Source organism: Equus caballus, chromosome 4, assembly GCF_041296265.1.
Source record: "Equus caballus isolate H_3958 breed thoroughbred chromosome 4, TB-T2T, whole genome shotgun sequence".
NCBI classification, from domain to species: Eukaryota; Metazoa; Chordata; class Mammalia; order Perissodactyla; family Equidae; genus Equus; species Equus caballus.
Genome location: NC_091687.1, coordinates 97,475,745 through 97,494,622, shown reverse-complemented (window position 1 = coordinate 97,494,622; position 18,878 = coordinate 97,475,745). Strand labels below are relative to the sequence as shown.

The window sequence follows — 18,878 nt, the reverse complement described above, 5'->3', positions numbered from 1 at the left end:
TAGGTAGCCACAGGATTGGTCATCATCACTGTTTCTGCCTCTTCAGCCAGTTGTGCATGAACCTAAGTAAATATTCACCCAGGCAGCATCTTATCAATAAGTCACCTAGGGAAGATCTTGTCAAACGATTAGCTGAAACAGAAATGTAATTTGCTTCATCTACCTGTCCTGAAGCCGCTGTAAGCAGAAATGAGGATGACTCTCCTGATCTATTCTTGGTAACTCTGAGTGGACTCTTCATGACTACTGCATTCTTTTCTAAATTCCCACAAACTATCAATTTACTAATCCATCAGTACAAAAGTGCACATAAATGGGTCACTTATAATGGCCTCTGGGCCATTACTCTCAAGAAATCTCAGACCACCTTAATGTTCAGGGACCTCAGTAGCAACTAAGCCACATTTCTATACCCGGCTTCACTAGTTACATTCTTCCACTGTTTTAATAAACTTAGTGGTACAAGTGCACTCTACTTGAATAAAATCCTATATACCAAAATATGTTTCAGGTTTATTTCAGAGGAATAGCAACATGGTAAAAAAGAAAAATACTGTTTGAAAGGAATTCTTTTTAGATAGCAAGCTTGAAGCTTCCTTAATGTAACAAAAATGGGATGCAACATAAAATTTGATTTAAGCACAACTCTTCCGAAGCAGGTCCTGTGTATAAAGAGGGCTCCCCCCTGCATACTGAATCCAGTTGTGTGCCTGGACCGTGCAAAGGAGGGCTGGACCTGATGCCACCATCAGCTCCTCTACACGCTTGTGACTAAAATGCTTTGTTGCTGGCTGGCATGATTGTAAATTTCTACCATACTCTGCCTGCTGTCTGTCGAACTGAATGGATAATGACATTTTTATTTAGGTTAATGTGATATGAGATGGGGCATGTAATATGAAAAATGTTTTAAAAAGCAATGCAGAGAAAATATTATAAGACGGTGGAGCATGATCTGTATGTTGGCCAATAGCCATCGTTTCAGGTTTTCTTCCTTGTATTATACACAAGCAGTTATGGAATATTTACTCTTACACGAGTTGCATACAAACAAAAGCTCTCTTTGATGGGCTTGCAATCATCTTTATACAATCCACATACCCTGCAGTTACTCCTCTAGATTTGCAGACAAGCAGGCATAGGTGGCTTGTGCAAACATACATGCAGATGAACACACAATGCCATCATCACCCAGATCTTAATAAAAGACTCTCATTTGGTTTTTCTACCTTTTGTTGTCTTCATAGGATAATGAGTGATTTCTATTTTTGTTTTCTCACATTTTTCATAATGCACGTATGTTACACTTATAATCAGATAAAATATTAATGTTATTAGGTTTTTAAAGAATGATTTCTTCTTGGGGGATACAGTCCAGCAACCAAGCCTGGGGAGAAAGTTCTCCATTTTTCTCCTCCCACCTCTCACATTGGTTGTCTTTGTTATAGACGGTGCTGAGCGTATGGCTGCTCAGCTATTTGGTAACCAGCAGTGACCATCGAGGGTAAAGCATCATCCTCAGCCTGGGAAGGAAATTCCCAAGGAATGAAGTGCTTGTTCACCTGGAGCTTAGTGCCCAGTAAAAAGAAAAATGGATTCTTTACCAACTGTGTCTGAGGAATTCTGAGTCAAGGTATAGACAGAGGGCAGCAGAGTTAATTCAAGAAGGTGCAGAGGGCTTTATGAGTGGGCAAATAGACGACTTATGGGGTAATGATAAGGAAGGGCTAAGAAATTCTTCTCTTTTTAGGTGATCCCCAGAATTTATCATTTGAGTTTCTTTACTTGAGGCTGAGACTCTGACATTATTAAAAATACTTGGCCTGGGGAGTGCAAACATTTGAAGCCACTGCCAGTTATTAGGTTTTCTCTCCTTGGCATTTTTTAGCCGTGTGACCTTGGGCAAATTGCTGAACATCACTGAGTCTATTTCTTCATCTGAAAAGTGGGAATAATAATACCTCCCTTGAAGAGTTGTGACAAGGATTAGAACCACAATATGTGAAAGGCTTAGCACGAGAAGGCAGTGAGTGTTCCACGCACAGTAGCCATCCTCTGGAGGACTCCCATGCTCCCAGATTGGTGTGGATGCCTAGTTTATTGTCTCTTCTCTGATTCCTCACAGACAAGCCCTTTGGATCCACCTATTCTTGCCTCACCATGATAACATCACTTCCTTTCTTGTATCTGCCCCTTCATTTTTATTTCCCCAGTGGCCAATCTAATTCGGGCTTTGCTACCTGTCACCTGGAATATGGCTGGCATCCTGCTTCATGAGGGCAAAGACCATATCTTAAGCATCTTTGTAGTCTTAGTACCTTGCCTGGCACACAGGTATACAAAAAGGTTTTTTTTGCAAGAACCTCTTGGCGTCCTTGCCTTCTGTCTTTTCTCATCCATCTTATACTCAGTCACTAGATTGGTCTTCTAAAACTACTTGTTATCTGAACAATGTTTTGCTGAAACCCTTTGGAGATCCCCACTGACTGAAGGACACAGAACAAGCTTCTCATCTTATTTTCCAAAGCCCATTAAGAACTGAATCCTGCCCATAACCATGTGAGTAAACTCAGAGGCAGGTCTTCCCCTGTCAAGCCTTCAGATGAGACCACAGCCCAGGCTGGCAGCTTGAGTGCTGCACAGAGAGACCCTGGGACAGAGGCACCCAGCTAAGCCATGCCCAGATTCTGACCCACAGAAACTATGAGCTAATAAAGGCTTGCTGTTTTAAGTTGCTAAGTTTTAGGGTAATTTGTTACACAGCAAGAGATAACTAATACACTCTCAATGTCACTATCTTGTGGCAACTCTTTGTGTGTTGTCATGTATGATTGAAGTTTTTGGTATTTGTTCTATCAGGAATGAGCACAGTATAGCACATTCAGTTGATTCTTTAGAAATATCTTTGTGATGACTGATTGACTGAATGTTCCTTGATGGCCTTGACATAAAAGGTATCCAAGAAACATTAAAAGATTGAGGTGCTCTATCTTAGCAGGAATGCAGTGCCATTTGCTGGGAGCAGGCCCGGAATGAAAGACCTAAGATCCATGCTGGTTTCCCTCTTACTTTGGCCAAGTCATTTGAATCTCTCTGAACTTGAGTCCTCACCTGCAAATGAGGGGCTAATTGTAATGAGCTGTAAAGTCCCTTTCCATGGACATTCTGGGATTCCAAGGAGGTCACTAAGCACCAGGTTGAGACAATTGCTTGGGAACCATGGAAAGAGCAGGTAACTTCCTAGTTTGGGGCATTAAAAGGCCAGATCAGTGGACTTCCAACACATTTGCTCCAACACATCCCATCCCTAAGAAAGCCTTTTTGCATCTCTTTGACGCATTGACTTCAGAATTACATAAGGACCTAAAAGGCAGAGTCTGGTTATTTTTATGTTCAAATAATTTAGTAAAGGTGAGAATTAGAACTCCAGATCCTCTGACTCCCGGCTTGTTGCTTTTTTCTCCAAAATCAGGAAGCACATTCCTTTTGCTCCTCAGTTAATTAACTTCTAGGCTATAATTTCACTCAATGCAGTTCTGATGCCATGAACTTGAAAAACAAACAAACACCAATAGGCCTTTGGAGCTCCTACAAGTTTGGAGAATGGAGTTGGCGTGAGTGCTAGGGAAGAAACATTTCCTGAGCAGGGAGAGGGAAGGGGAGGGCCTATTCTGCATGACCTTATACTTCTAAACCGAGATGATCCCCACACACTGATGGGGTGTAGCCCGGGTGACTCATTTGTCCACATATGTCAAGGGATTCAGAAAAGAGACTGAGTAGAGGCCGCCACCCTGAGATCAAAACGTGGCCCCTGGGAGCCACCCCCTTGGGGCCGTGGCCAAGTGGAGACTCCAGAGGGACAACTTGCAGTTCCCCTCATCTGCTCCAGAGGTGTTTGCTCCATGGACCCGGGCATGTCTGGCATCTTGGAAGCTAAGGAGCTGAAATGGAAACCCTCTCCTCACTCTCCCACTTTCAAGTATTTAATAGCTCCTTGCTCTCCAGTGAAGTTTGCATCGAACACTCCCCGTGGCACAGAATGGCAAACTCTATGTGCCTCAACCTCCTTTTCCAGTTTTCTCTCACTAATCCCTTACATGTACTCTGTGTTCCAGCCAATTTGTACTCCTCTATTCCCCGAACACATCTTGTACTTTTTGTCCAGATGCCTTTGTTCCTGCAGCTCAGCTCATTCCACCTGCAACGCACCTTCTCCCTCTGTCAAAATTCTGCAAAATCTTCAGAGCTCAGTTCTAATGCTACTTTCCAACCCCCACTCCCCCCAAAGTGGTTTCTGATGCTCCAAAGAGGACGTGAGCTCTGTTATCATCTTCCACTACCTGGTAATAATGTAGGAATTTATGCACATTATTGCCCTTCTACATTATAGACCCTTTAAAGACAGGAACTAATAAATATTTGTTGAATTTTATGAATTTAATGTTTCATTCTACTTGGCACTCTTAGACCTATGGGCAATGTTGTTTGGGAGCTGATGGCAGAGGCAGATTTTCTGAATAAATAAAAGCCAGGTAATAGGGATGGGAGATGGTATTTAAACATATTGTTGGTTTAAAAAATAGAAAAATTAATACCTGAAAGTGCTGTAAACTGGTGACTAACAAATGTAAAATTAATACCAGCTAATGAAACTTATAACCTCCTTCTGCCACCCAGATATTAAAAAATCCATGACTTATTTTTATGCAAAATTTCCTGCTGATAAGTATCAACTCTAGCCATCTAGGTGAATAGTCGAGTATCATTTCTAATAAGTCAGTGGCTCCTGTCAAGAGTTGTGACCAATTAGAAGTCACCCGATGAGGAGGTGGCTGCTGGTGTTGCCAAGCAACAGCCAAGCTGGGAGGCACATTTAGATGCTCTTTTAGATTTAACCAGAGGCAAGTCGGAGTGACATTATGATTCTGGCAAAGGAAAGCCAAATTATAACCCAGGATGGGGTACCCATGATGAGGAGTATGTTTTCTTTTAAATGCAAATGGAAAAGGAACATTCTAACCAGAATTTAAACAGTCCATTATTATACTGATTTTAATTAGGAGATTAGGTGTCAGTGGAATACAACTGTGTCGCAGGATAATGGTCTCTTGCTGCTAGATAAATACCCAGACATTCTGGAAAATGGGCAACTGGTCAGGCAGGGACAATGTATTTTTGGACTCCGAAGTATTTATTACCACAGCCACACTTGCTTATAATGACTTTCATTTTTATTGTTTGGAAGGATTAAGAAATAAAAGCAAATATTAAAAATAGACCGCTGGAGGCCTCATGCAGCTGAGAGAAAGCTGCGTGCTCCAGCATTATTGGAAGACTGGGTTCTGTTTTAGAAGCCCTTGTGCGTGATTGTCGGAAGAGTTTACAAGGAAAATTTAAAGGCCAAACTAAACCGTGCCGGTGACTGTAACTCGGCAAAGACTTTCGCCCTGAAATGTCACAGCTTTGCATTTACTCATAAGCTGACTATATCAACTTAAATTTTTTTAAATTGTAGTCATTCTTGAATAATATGTCTTCGTCAAGGCAGGAAAGGCCTAGAGGGAATAATAACCACATCTGCCTCCGCCTTTAAGAATCATACATTATTGACTGTGCCTTCCTGACAGGAAACATCTGGATGAAAGTGAAAAATTAAGCATCGAGCTGGATTCTCAGTGACTGTGAGAGAGATAGCCTTCCCTGTTGGTCTGACCTTCCTGTAACTGAGTCCCCATGCACAGAGATAGGATTGGCTCATTTGCTCTTGAGTGACACACACCCAGCCTTAGGTTCTCAAGTATGAAGCTGTCAGGTCTGTTAGATCTGCTCAGTGGGTCACCATCAGCTTAGCTATCTGGGTGAATGAGGAAACGTCCATCACTGCTTTTGGGGTTTGAGGACTGAGAAGACACAAGCTGCCATGTTGGGTGGGATCCATGGTCTATCCAATTTGGAACTTGGTCTCTGCTAGAGGCACTTGACAATGGAGTTCCCCACAGAGTCTCCCTCCAAAGACGTAGTGCCCAATGGCCTCATTTCTCTCAACAGCTGACTATGACATTAATTACCCATGTTTTCACCTACTGAAAACTTATTCGAGCCCCAAATAAACAAAGTTAAACAGATTTCTTCACTGCAGTTCTCTCCCAAGGCTTCAATATGCTAAGCTACATAGTGAATCACTAAGAAGATGGTTTGCAATATTTTACCAAATTGTATGACCACGGAACCTTTTCGATCCTCGATGATTTCACATTCTTTTCCTTGGTAGCAATTCATAGACTGAAGTTCATCATCATATAAGTACAGTTTAGATGCTTTTCTCCTAAACGTATTATTTTATTCTTCCTTACACTGAAGGTCAGCTGCCACTTTTATACTGATTTACACAATCTTAGAAGAGTCTTAGAAACTTATTCCAATTGATTTAATATTTTTCAAATCAGAAGAGCTTAGAGGAATATACAAATGTATAGATTTTATGGTGTTCTCCCTCTTTCAGATGAATTAGAAAATTTAAAAATAAAAGTTGTGCTAACCTGGGTCCCCAGGGAATCCCATTATTTATATGCTTCCCTTAGAGAAGAATTAATTTAGCTTCAGTTTTGTTTCCTGAAATTAAATCTATTTACTTTCTGACCCACAATAAAGTTTTACACAACCCCAGGGTTACCGACTAATAGTGTTTGGTAAAGACTCTAGTGAAAGACTCTGTAAAAATCTAAATAAATCTACCAATTGCCTCTTCTAAAAAATCAATCCTTTAGGGAATGGGGTGAAAACTCTGGCAGGTTAATCCGGCAAAATTTTCCCCGATATAAAAGTCAGTTGTTTTCCCAGCAATTGTCAGCCATCTTTTAATATAAACCCCAATAACTTGTCTGTCACCGGACTCAGCTTCTTCCGGAATCAGGGATGCATCAATCAAATTGTCACTCGTTCTCTATCTCTCTGTATTATCCCTGGTAAGACTTAAGACAAAAACCAATTTTATTTGAAATAAAAATGTGGATTCATAATATAATGCTGGTTTTAAAGTAACTTTCAAGCATTATTGACCAAGGCAGCCTAACACCCACACAAACAAAGCCAGTGCCATCCAGAGCTTCTGAATATTAAAGACGCTTACAGACCCAGGTGGTAAAGGACTTGGGCTGCCAAGGTGCTAAAAGAAAAAAGCCTTAGAATTCCAATGGAAAACAAATTTTTATTTCAAGAATAAATTCTGAAGGTTGATAATAGAAGCCCAAAAGCTACTTACAACTTCAAAAAGGACTGGAGGCATTGATATTTCAAAGCTATTTCCAGGAAAACTGACTCAGGCGCCCGCAACCAAGGGGCATGTAGGCTCCTGTCGGTTCTCCGAGCTTCCCCGGCTCTGCCTCCTCCACCCCACGTCACTGTGTGCCTCATTCTCCCCTTTGCGTCTTTGTGACCTGCTTTTTCTATTTCTATATGTATATACTTGTGACTCTCTAAAGAAAAAGCCAACAGTTAGCCGCCTCCTCTTATGTAATGTTTCCTTGTCAAAATCATTTCCCTTTTATGTTTCTTTTATCTTAGTCTTAGCATATATCCTTACGTAGCAGCCTTCCTGGTTCTTTGGTTCTTCATCCATCCATCCATCATCCATCCATTCATTCAGCAAATCATTACTGAGTGCCTAGTGCCGTATAGTTAACAAGAATTTTGTATTTCCTCTGTCTAAAACCTGTTTCCATACCTCAGTTGGTTCCAAACTTAGGCAGAAATTAGAGGAGTGTTACTTCTGACCTCCCTTGGCTTCCTCAGGGACCCCACTTGCCCCACTTCCCTTCTCCCCCAACTCCAGACAGCCCCCGGGACTGTCCTAGGAGCCTCGGAACTGTCCTAGGAGCCTCGGAACAGCGAGTGAAAATCGCGTGGAGGTAAGAGAAGCGAACAGAGAGGTTAGGAGTATTCTGGAGCTGGATTCTAACCTTTACTCTGTTGCTTACTAGCTGTGTGACATGGGACGCGTTACTTAATCTCTCTGTGCCTCGGTTTCCTCATTTGTGAAAGGAGAGCAATAATAATAGTATTCCCCTCACAGGAATGTGGTGAAGATTAAATGTGTTAATACAAATGGGAAGCCCTTGGAGTAGTCCCTGACACAGAGTAGGAGCTGTGGGGTGTCAGTTGGTGCTGTAAACCCAGCTCACCCTCGGCCCTCAAGTACCAAAGGCTACTTGTGGAAACGTGAATCAAAACCTCATGGAAGGATCACTGGTTTCTGAGTGGATGGGATTAATTATGAAGTGTGGGACCTCTCCTCTTCTGGGGGACTTCAGAAGATTTATAGGAGTTAAGCAAGACTGTATGGGGGAGCGTCTTGAGTTTAAGCTAAGTGTAGCTCTCACGTATTGAACTCAAGACAGGCCACTCCGAGCCCAGGCATTCTGGAACAGCTAGACATGGTGGATGGCTCTGGAAGGCACACTGGGAATCTGGGACTCAAACGGAAGCAGTCCCTTAACCACTTCACATCAGGAGGGCTCAAGTGCCCACTCCTGGGTTGTTCGAGAATTCCGAACAGACAGCAAAGCCAGACCAGCAACTGAGGCGTCGCCAGTGAGGATCAAGGTGTGGGAGAGCTCGGCAGGGAGGCAAACAGCAGGTTTTATTTGTACAGCTGGTGGAGAAGGGAGGGTCACTGGGTGGGGGAAGGAGAGCGCCCAGGGCCTTAAAGAGCTTCTTGTGGATGAAGCTCTTTCCTCTGAATCAGCTGCAAAGATTAACCTGGGCTTGCCTGCCCACCTAGAGTTCTGCCAGGAAGATCCCTTTACTCCTCCCCAGTAACCCACAGCCATCTCTTCCCTGTTCCAGGCTTGACTCACAGCTTGCCTTAGTTTCAAGCTGTTCTCTGGTTCCTTGCTATGTAAAAGGTGCTTCACTGTTCAGAAGCATCCTCATCACCTGTGAGATCGTCAGAAATGCAGAATCTCAGGCCCCACCCCAGACCTGCTGAATCGGAATCTGCATTTTAACAAGATCCCCTGGTGATCGTTATACATGAAACGATGAGAGGAGCCCCTCCAGTTTCTCTTGGGTGCCCCCAATGACTCAGGTAGAGTATCAGGACAGAGAGGGAATGCCATAGTGGTTGCTGACTCACAGGTGATTCCTGGCAGCTGGGGATGTAGGAGGCTGGAGAAAGGGAAGACACTCCAACACAGTATCCTATGCTTTTTGCATAACAGAGAGGTTCGAAGCCCTCTACGGGCAAGGCATTTTGATGTGCCACTTGCGTTAGTGACGCAATGTGAACCAGCCCTCCATCACAATTTGGAGAGAAGAAACCTGCTCCTTCAGGAAGACGGTCTGCATTTCTTGTGTCTTACCTCATTCAGCTTTTCAGGACTCAAAGCAGAAGTCAGGACGCTTCTGACCTCTTCCCATCTTTTGTCACGTAAAAACAGGATGCTGTTGGCTACCGGCTGGGACTCCAAACCCGATGCCTGGTGGAAAGTGACAAGCAGAGGGTTAAGACAGAGGAGAGCTACAGCCAGCTTTTTTTTTTTTTAAGATTGGCACCTGGGCTAACAACTGTTGCCAATCTTCCTTTTTTTTTTTAAGGATTGGCACCTGGGCTAACAACTGTTGCCAATCTTTTTTTTTTTTTCTGCTTTATCTCCCCAACCCCACCCTGTACACAGTTGTATATCTTAGTTGCAGGTCCTTCTAGTTGTGGGATGTGGGACCCCACCTCAACGTGTCCTGACGAGTGGTGCCATGTCTGCGCCCAGGATCTGAACCCTGGGCCGCCGCAGCAGAGTGCATGAACTTAACCACTCAGCCACGGAGCCGGCCCCCAAAAGCCAGCTTGATGGCAATATAGGTCCATGACAAACACTCTGATTAAAGTCCACCAATGACCAGCGAATTAGGAGGTTTCTCTCGCAAGGACGCAGAAGAAAAATGTAATGGCTCATGGGTACTGATCTAAAGATTCATGGCTGAGGACCCAGAGGGAGCAGGTGGGTAAGCTCTGCTGGCCCGGTTCTACCCTGTTACAATGTGGTCACCACTGTATAAATAACTCAGCAGCTTCTGTGTGTTCTGCAGCCCCTCTACTGAGTGAGGGTTCCCCGAGGACCCAACAGCAGGCTTCTGGGTGTGGGCTAGGCTTGCCTGGGCTGGAGCTTCACGTCTGAACTTTGTAGCAAGAGGTTTTGTGTGGCTGGACGGGTCAGGTTGGTCCGGGAGCTAACAGACTATATGTCTGGGTCCTTGGTGTGTGTGTGTGGGGGGGGGGTGGCAGAAAAGGGGGAGAGTTGGGGCGGAGGGGTAGGGGGACAAAGGAGAGTCCTTCGGAAGCATATCCCAACAAAGCTTCTTCCAGGAGAACTCCTGTCAGGATCTTTCTGTGTTCTTCCATTCATTTATTCATTCATTTTTCTCATTCAACAAACATTTGCTGAATGTCTAATATATGCTATGTAGTGTTGAATAAAGAAGACATTGCTTTGGGCTGCATGGAGTTGATGGCTGATGGGGAAGCAGACAGTAAGCTCATAAACTAGCAAATAGATATCATTACCGTTCATGAGAAAGTGCATGTGTTATGAAGGAAGAAATAGGGAGAAGTGAGACAATGATAGGGGACTAAATGGTCAGGAAGCATCTCTGAGGAGGAGATATTCAAGCTGAGTCTGGAAGACTGCAAAGGATGAGGTCTCCTCATCTCTTCTTCTCTGGCCATTCTGTTCCTTTCTGAAAGCAGCTACTCCCACCAAGAGGTCAAAACTGGGGCCCCACAGCTGGTGGGAGCACCCCCAGCCCCAGGGCTGCAGGGTGTGGGGAGGCAGGGAGGTTGGAGCACCAAGCACCCTTCAGAACCACCTGTGATGTACGGTTTCGCTATTTCTTTTCACTGCTTTAATTATAGTTGAAACATGAAGCCAGCCATCATAATTCAAAAGCCTTGTAAAAATTCCTATTTAGAGGAAAATTATAATTTTCTGATAAAATATGAACACTCAAAATAAGCTATAAAACATAACTGCAAAGTATCTACGGGGGATTTAATTATATATTATAACCAAGTTGCTGGGATATTTTTCTGCAGAGGAGTACTTCTCTATATATAGAAAGAAATGCTTTAAGAGTGCCATGGTCACTATAGAATTGTAGTTTTATGGAATTTTTGGAACATAACCCATTTGTTTAGGTTCCAGAATCAAAGGAGGAAATCATACATTATGTATATTTTATACTCGCAAACGCCCTGTCTTAATGCCATGCTATGTGTAATAAAGCATTTCACTCCAAGGAAAGCTGGGTGATGGTTTATGGGGTTCTGATGACACAGAATAAATTAGAGGTAGGAGCAAAGATTGGCTGGATTTTGTATCTGTCCTTCAGACCTAACTATTGGATCCCCAATATTTTTTATCTTGCATCTGGAGGATGAATCTAGCCTTCCATGCAATACGTCAGCAGTGCCCTCAGATGTCCCCCTCACCAACCTGCCATGACAGTGCTCTCCCTTCAGCCTCCAACTTCCACTAGAATTCTCCATTTTTTACGGGAAAATTTGAGGGGCATTGGGTAAAATAATGTTTTCCTTTCTAGATGGTTTAAGAGAGAGAGCAGCAAATTGGTCATTTCCGAAGAGCAGTCGGATGGTGAGAGAACATGACATAATATCATAGAAAATAGTTGTCAGATTTCAGAATGTTTGGCTGGGAAGAGAAGACTTGGAAGATCAGATAATGGCACTAGTATGTGCTCAAAAAATATTTATCGAATGCGTTACGTGGAAGAGGGAATTAGGGTGTTTTTGTGACCCTGAGGGGTAGAACTGGGGTCAATAGTGGAAGCTACAGGGAGAAGTCTAGCTCATCGAAAGGAGAACTTTCCAGAGTCAAAAGTAAGAATTGTTCAAAGATAAAATAACCTGCCTTGAGTGATGAGCTCCCCATCGCTGGAGACCATACCCCACTTCTTGGAAATTCTGCACAGGAGACTTGGGCACCCAGGGGGTTTGGTCTAAATGTCCTTCAAGAACTCTTCCAACCCTGGGACTTTGTCTCCAGGAGACTACTCCAGGTATGTTTTTTTTATTAGTTTGTCTACACATATATCTATTTTTAGATTGTGGCAAAATACACATAAAATTTACTATCTTAGCCGTTTTTAAGTGTACACTTCGGTAGTATTAAGTACATTCACATTGTTGTGCAGCCATCACCACTGTCCATCCACAAAACTCTTTTTCTGTCCCCAAATTGAAGCTCTGTGCCTATCGGTTACTCCCTGTTCCCCCTCCCCCAGCCCTGTCCACACATAATAATTGATTAGATTCACTGAGTGATGCCTTGGAAGGTACAGATGACTCTCCTCTGAAGGACAGAGGGACGGGACTGGGAAATTTGATGGGGACCGGACTGTGGGTGTTGGGGCAGGAAGGGAACACTGGTCTCGGGAAGGAAGAGCCAAGGAAACAGGGCTTTACTGGTCAGACTCTGGTCAGCCTAGCCCTGTGTCCCGCGTCTCAGAAAAGGGACCTCCAATCACTCTCGGGCTGGGGGGTTCCAGGCTGCAGGCCATAGCCAGTCATGAAATCAGTGTAATGGGTGGTAATCAGCACTAAAGAAAGAAAAGAAATAGAAACAAGAAATAGAATGGAGTAGAAAATACAGAAGAGTGTTTCACAAAGTTAGAGTAAGTATTTTGTTATTAAATTTTTGTTCAAGATAGCGGGGTGTGTGTTAGAAAGAGTGTGTGTATGTGAGTGTGTATGTGTGAGTGGATGAGAGGGTGTGTGAGAGTGAGATCACGTGTGTGTGTGTGTGTGCATGAGAGAGGATGTGTGTGAGAGCATATGTGTGTCTTCTGTGTCATGATGTGAAATGTTTCTTACTATAGGCTACAGTCAAAAAAGTTTGAAAAACCTATTCTAACGCACACCCCAAACCTAGGAGTCATCCTCTCACTCAACTAAAATCCTGTCCGTCACAGTGTTAGCAAGCTGTGAACATTTATTGAGCAGCCACTGTGTGTCAGGCACAATGCTGGCACTGAAACTATCAAGACAAAGAATGGAATTCTTGCCCTTAAGGAGCTCACAGATGACTTGGAGGGCGGGAATGGGGTGGTTTACAACCAACATTTGTTGATCTTACGACTAACAAAGTGCCTTTCACATTAGTCCGTTAATTTTTTGATAACTCTTCAGTAAGTAGGAAGCACTGTCCGGATAAGCAGTGATGGTTCAGGAGCAATCTCGTGGCTCCCCTGCTAAGCTTCCCTTGGACAGTTGAACATGTCTGTCTTTTCAATTAAGATCGCTTAAAATAGAATCTAACTTCTTATTAGACTAGCTAAGCATAAACTTTAAACTTTGAAGAATTATACAATCCTGAGGAGCAAGTTATTAAAGAAAACCAATACCTCGGCATTCTGTGCTCACATGAAGACAGCAACCATTTACTAGGTGTTTATCACAGGCAAAACCAGTGATTCTCTGCTGACCTGGTGGAGCCACATAGAACCACTGACTCTTCCCAGGGTGCTGCAAAAGGCATGCAGAGCATTTTTGTGATAACTGAGTATGCATGTTGTTATGAAAAAGGCATAAGAGGCATAAAAGAATATGAAGCCGTGGCCAAGAAAAGTTTTCTTGTGTCCTGGAACATGCGAGAGTGTTGACTCAAGAGCTGTCTGATCTCTATGATGCCTTGGCAGGGCAGTTAAGTTCTCCTCAAACAGCCACACAGAACTGCAGGTAAGAGGTCTACAGAGAGAGGTGCTTTTAAAAACTCTGAGAGACGCTGTTATAAATCGGTGGTCATGATGTGAGGATTGCTGAGTATGTCAAGTAGGCTGCAAAAATATTAATATCAGAAAGTATGCAGTGATCACAAAGAGGCCAAGTCCGCTGTTGCAAGCTTGCTTTCTGATTCTCACTCAACCTTGCACACAGGAGGAAGCTCCAGGCACCACCTGTCTCCCTCCTCACCTGGGTGTGTGAAATGTCCGGCACTGCCCCTCGTTGTATTATAATCAATGAAAACTCTAGAATTCTATCACTTGGATAACCCCAAATTCTATACTTGAGGACATATGCTATTTTCAGCATATAACTATTGCTCTCTGGTTGTACAAAGATTTCAACCAAGCAGGGCTTATATTTTGGTGTTTTGAAAGAGTAAAATTGTTCTGTCCCCACTGGACAATTTCCACCCATTCACCTTTGCGCTTAGAAGATGATCATAAAAATCATACAATCTTCCCTTCCCCTCCCAAGTAAGGTGGTGTGGCATGTCCGTAGCTCAAGGAGCTGGCTCAGGGGGCCCATAGGGGCTAAACCCAGCTCAGGCTCCGTCTGCCAACTCAGCATCAGCTGGTGGAAGGGGGGCCTCTTCTGATTTGGTCAGAGGCGTGCAATGTGCTCTGGCAGCTCTGCCTGAGAGAGTGCCCAGCAGCTTACCCACCAAGGAGGAAGGAAGCACAGGCTTGGAACTGTGCTTCCATCCCAGCGTGCCTGACAGCGTGGGTCCTTCCTTACGGGGAAGGGGGTCAGGGGCCTGGTTAAATCTTCTGGAGAAAATCTTCAACAGCTCTCAGCAGAGTTTCTTGCCAGAAGCAACAGTCAGGAGGGACAAAGGTGTCCCTGATATAGTGCCTGTCACTCTTAGGAGAAGAAATTCTCCTGATGGGCCCCAAGAGGGAGCCTTGCATCTGAAGCTGAAAATGGCTCTCTGGGATGCTGGTGGGACTCCATGGTTTACCTGTTGGCACCGACTGCCACCTGAACTGGGAACCACGTGGTCAGCTAGTCTGACGCTCATATTTTACACAAGAGGAGATTGAGGCTCAGAGAAGTTCAAGGACTGGCTCAAGTTACACAGCTAGTAAAAGGGAGCAAATCTGGAATCTGGTTTCATTTCTTTAAATTTAAGCCAAGTGCCTTTCCCACACTGCTGGGCTGTGACTTATAAGAGGGAGAAGATGGAAATGGAAAGGGTGTTATAAAAAGGAGATGAGAAGGAGAGCTGTCACTTGACTTCCACGGAATGGTCAGGATTATAAGCATTAAGAGACCAGAATTGCTTCTATGGCTCATTTACTGTCCTGTCCTCAAAATTCTAGCGGTTAATCTCCTAGTTGACACACCTATTTCCACTTCAGCCACCACAAGAGTTAGGGAGAGGAGGTATAAATATAAGAACAAGATTTTACTTATTTTTTTTAAAAAAAATATAAAGATGGCTTCCTGCTGAACCAAGGGTCTAGGAAGACACAAAATATGAAATCATTTTCAACAAGATTTTGAAGTTTAAAACAGTTCTGCCTGGCATTGACAGAAGAACGTCTGGGCAGTCAGATCAATACCACTTAGCGCTATTCCTGCTTTCCTAAGGCTTCCCGAGGCCTCCGGTGCCTTTCAAGATGTTAGAGTTCAAATTTACCTACAATGTCGAAAAGGGGAAGCGAGGTTTTTGTACAGATCAAATGCTCTTCCTGGGATCTAGCTTTTTTAGGACCAGCCAATATCCAGACATGGGAAAAGTAGGTGAAAGAAGAGCCTGCGGGGGGCTGGTATCCCACCGTCCTGTCACTCGGGGACTGCCCTGGGCAGCCCATCCCAGGCTTAGAAACTTCCAGCTTAGGCTGGAGGGTTTCCTGTGCAGAGCACAATGTTTCACATAGAACAAGGAGAGCTGCCTCCAAATAGGAGGCAAATGCGGTTGCACTCCTGAGTTTCTGGTTCTCTGCCGTCTGCATGTTAAGTAAGAACCCCCGCCTCGCTCAGAGCTGTGGACCCATCCTGTGGTTGACCCTTCTCAACAAACGCAAAGTTAAAAAAGAATTCAAGGTTTGACGGAGGTGGCTAGAGCGTCCCTAAGTCACGCACGAAAACGATTCTCGCAACGTTAAGTCTTACTGCTCACATTTGAAAACCCGCATGTTTTAGTTTACTCAGTGTTTTAGTTATATCAGAAACTCTAGGTGAGCAAGTTTTCAAAAGCTGTCGGTGGATGGGGCTGGCCCCGTGGCCGAGTGGTTAAGTTCGCGCGCTCCGCTGCAGGCGGCCCAGTGTTTCGTTGGTTCGAATCCTGGGCGCGGACATGGCACTGCTCATCAAACCACGCTGAGGCAGCGTCCCACATGCCACAACTAGAAGGACCCACAACGAAGAATATACAACTATGTACCGGGGGGCTTTGGGGAGAAAAAGGAAAAAAATAAAATCTTTAAAAAAAAAAAACAAAAAAAAACAAAAGCTGTCGGTGGAGAGGTACCAGCTACAGGGGTAGGGGGACAATTTTGTGGCCAACCTGCCGAGGCCCCCTCTCTCCTCAGTAGATGCCAGCAGGCAGGTCCCTGTGGCCCCAGCACAGGTGACCCGACCCCCCCGGAGCTCTGAATGGAGTCTTCCTTGCTGGGGAGCTCTGCGATGAGCTGATACATGCCTGTTCTTCTCCGCAATGGGGTGCTGCCACACATGCAGACGGTAATCAGGTTTCCAGTGACTAATTTGCCTCAGAACTTTTCTTTGCCAGAGCTGAGGGCTTTGTGGTTCCACAGGAACTCGTCCTAAGATTCCAACAACCATGTGGTGAGAGGATGAAGGCAGCCCTTGGAGGGGCTACATGTGGGGCAGCCAGGCACTGGGTTTTTTTTTGCTTCTGGATAAAACCACGACCGAATCCATCACATGGCTTTAGATGTGACTCTTGTGAGTTGATGGAGTGGCTGGACCTGTGCCTGGAGAGGTGACCCCTGTGTTGCCTGTGAGGACCTGAGGGCTGGCACCCACACCCCACACACATACAGCCACTACCACCTTCCACCTCCACTCCACGTACAAGCGGTGGAACCTGGAATGGGCATGCCTGCAGCCTGACCCACTCTCCACGCTGTTATTTTGGACCAGAACTCAGAGCTCCCCACAGCAGGTTTAGTGACTGGACACATCCTCTCCGTGCCCCCATCCAGCTAAACCAGTCTGCCATGGGCCTGAGACCACTGTCCCTCTTATCACCCTTCCCACAGCTTCCCTGACTCCCGGCCTTGAGCGGAGGCTGGGAATCAGAAGTCCTACTGCTGCTTATGACCATTTCTGCTGAGTCATACGGACCCGGCTCCTGTTTCCTCAGATATTAAAAAAGGAGCTGCCCCCATGGCTTCACTGAGAACCCAATGGTAACGGGAGATAACTAAAAATATCTAAAGAATAACCAAGTCCTGAGATACTGGGACAACTGAGGTTCTGTGAAGGCTAGGAAGACTGATTTGGGTTTAACGGTGAACTGTGGTTGCACCACCATGAAGGGACTTCAGGAAGTGCTGAGGGCCCTGATGGAGGCTCAAGGAGTCCATTTGGAAGGTGGGCAAGCAGGAGCAGAGATGCTGCACAGAATGGAGTGCTTCAATAAGTGTGGACAGGAAAGCGTGATGTTAGAACTGCCACACTGGATCTGACCCACAGTCTGTTCAGCCCAGTGTTCTGGAGTTTGAAAAAATACTTCATTCAACAATTTTGTGTGTGTGTGTGAGGCAGATTGGCCCTGAGCTAACATCTGTTGCCAATCTTCCTCTTTTTGCTTGAGGAAGATTGTTGCTGAGCTAACATCTGTGTCAGCCTTCCTTTATTTTACGTGAGATGCCTCCACAGTGTGGCTTGATAAGTGATACTAGGTCTGCGCCCAGGATCCGAACCTGTGAACCCCAGGCTGCCAAAGTGGAGCATGCAAACTTAAACACTATGCCACTGGGCTAGCCCCTTGTTCAACAACTTTTGAATTCAAATATTTGCTCAATACCAATGTATGTCAGGGAGTTTCCCGTGGTGTCACCCTACCTCCAGCCAGTGTGCTCCGTCAGTCCCTCATGGGATGCTTACAGCTCACATCAAATTTCAGAGCTGAACCCAGCTTCCCACAGGACAGCCACTCTCCACGAGGCTGTCAAGGACACCCATGCATCAAGCCTGGATTTGTGAGCAGAGATGGGTTCTCACAGTCGGAAAATGAAGCCATGCGTTATTTAAGTTCCCTCTCACTTAATGTATCAAACTAATATGCTGAGGTATTTTCTGTATCACAAGGGACCATTTGGTAAAAGCTTGCATGGAGTAAGCGTTTAATGTTTACTGAATGAATGTATAATAAAGCCGAATCGCGGAACACTTAAGTAAACACGGCTTATTAGAGGGAAGGCCGCATGGAGTTGGTAAGGAGAAATCACGCCTCACTAATCTCCTTGAGTTCTTAGAGCAGATAAATAAGCATATGGATAAGAGGGAACCACAGAAACCAATTTAATTTGACTTTCAAAAACCTGTGAGAAAATCCCACTCTAAAGAGTGTTTTTACAAAATTGAGTCACTAAGGATTGTTTTATCATGAATATGGAATTGGCTTAAAGACGATAAACAAGGGTAAAGATAAATGGATACATTCCCAGATGGAAGATGATAAGCATGGGGGTTTCCTAGAGATTTTTGATGGGTCTTTTTATGTGTTTATGAATGACCTGGAAGAGGGAGAGTATATTGAATCTCCAGGTTCAGGTAATACCCGGTTCTTCTGGGGAGAATGTCAAGTTGATGGAGATTCAATTCAGTTTGAAGAAGAATATACTAGATACTAAATGGTAGTTATCTGTTTGGCCCACGGGGTATAAAAAAGAAGTACAAGCCTTAAAGAGCTAATCAAGTTAGGGTGAAAGGCATACCTTCATTTAACTGTAAATAGTAGAAGGCACAGTGGGATCACTTGTGAAAATAAGTGATGCGATGATAAATGCTGTAAGAGTTCAGACAGGGGACAGTAAATATGGATCGAAGCTTCACGGATGAGGCAGAATCTGAGGAGAGCCTTGAAGAACAGCTAGGGTTTAGATGG

At 44.5% G+C, this 18,878-nt stretch overlaps 1 protein-coding gene across 1 annotated transcript in view; it reads right to left on the bottom strand.

Annotated features, from left to right (window-relative positions):
- Positions 1-18,878, bottom strand: part of TBXAS1 (thromboxane A synthase 1) — a 142,317-nt gene that overhangs the window by 58,751 nt on the left and 64,688 nt on the right. The window contains exon 5 of the mRNA XM_001496553.7: positions 9,363-9,479. Coding sequence (XP_001496603.4) covers positions 9,363-9,479 — 117 coding nt within the window. The remainder of the gene's footprint in view (positions 1-9,362; positions 9,480-18,878) is intronic.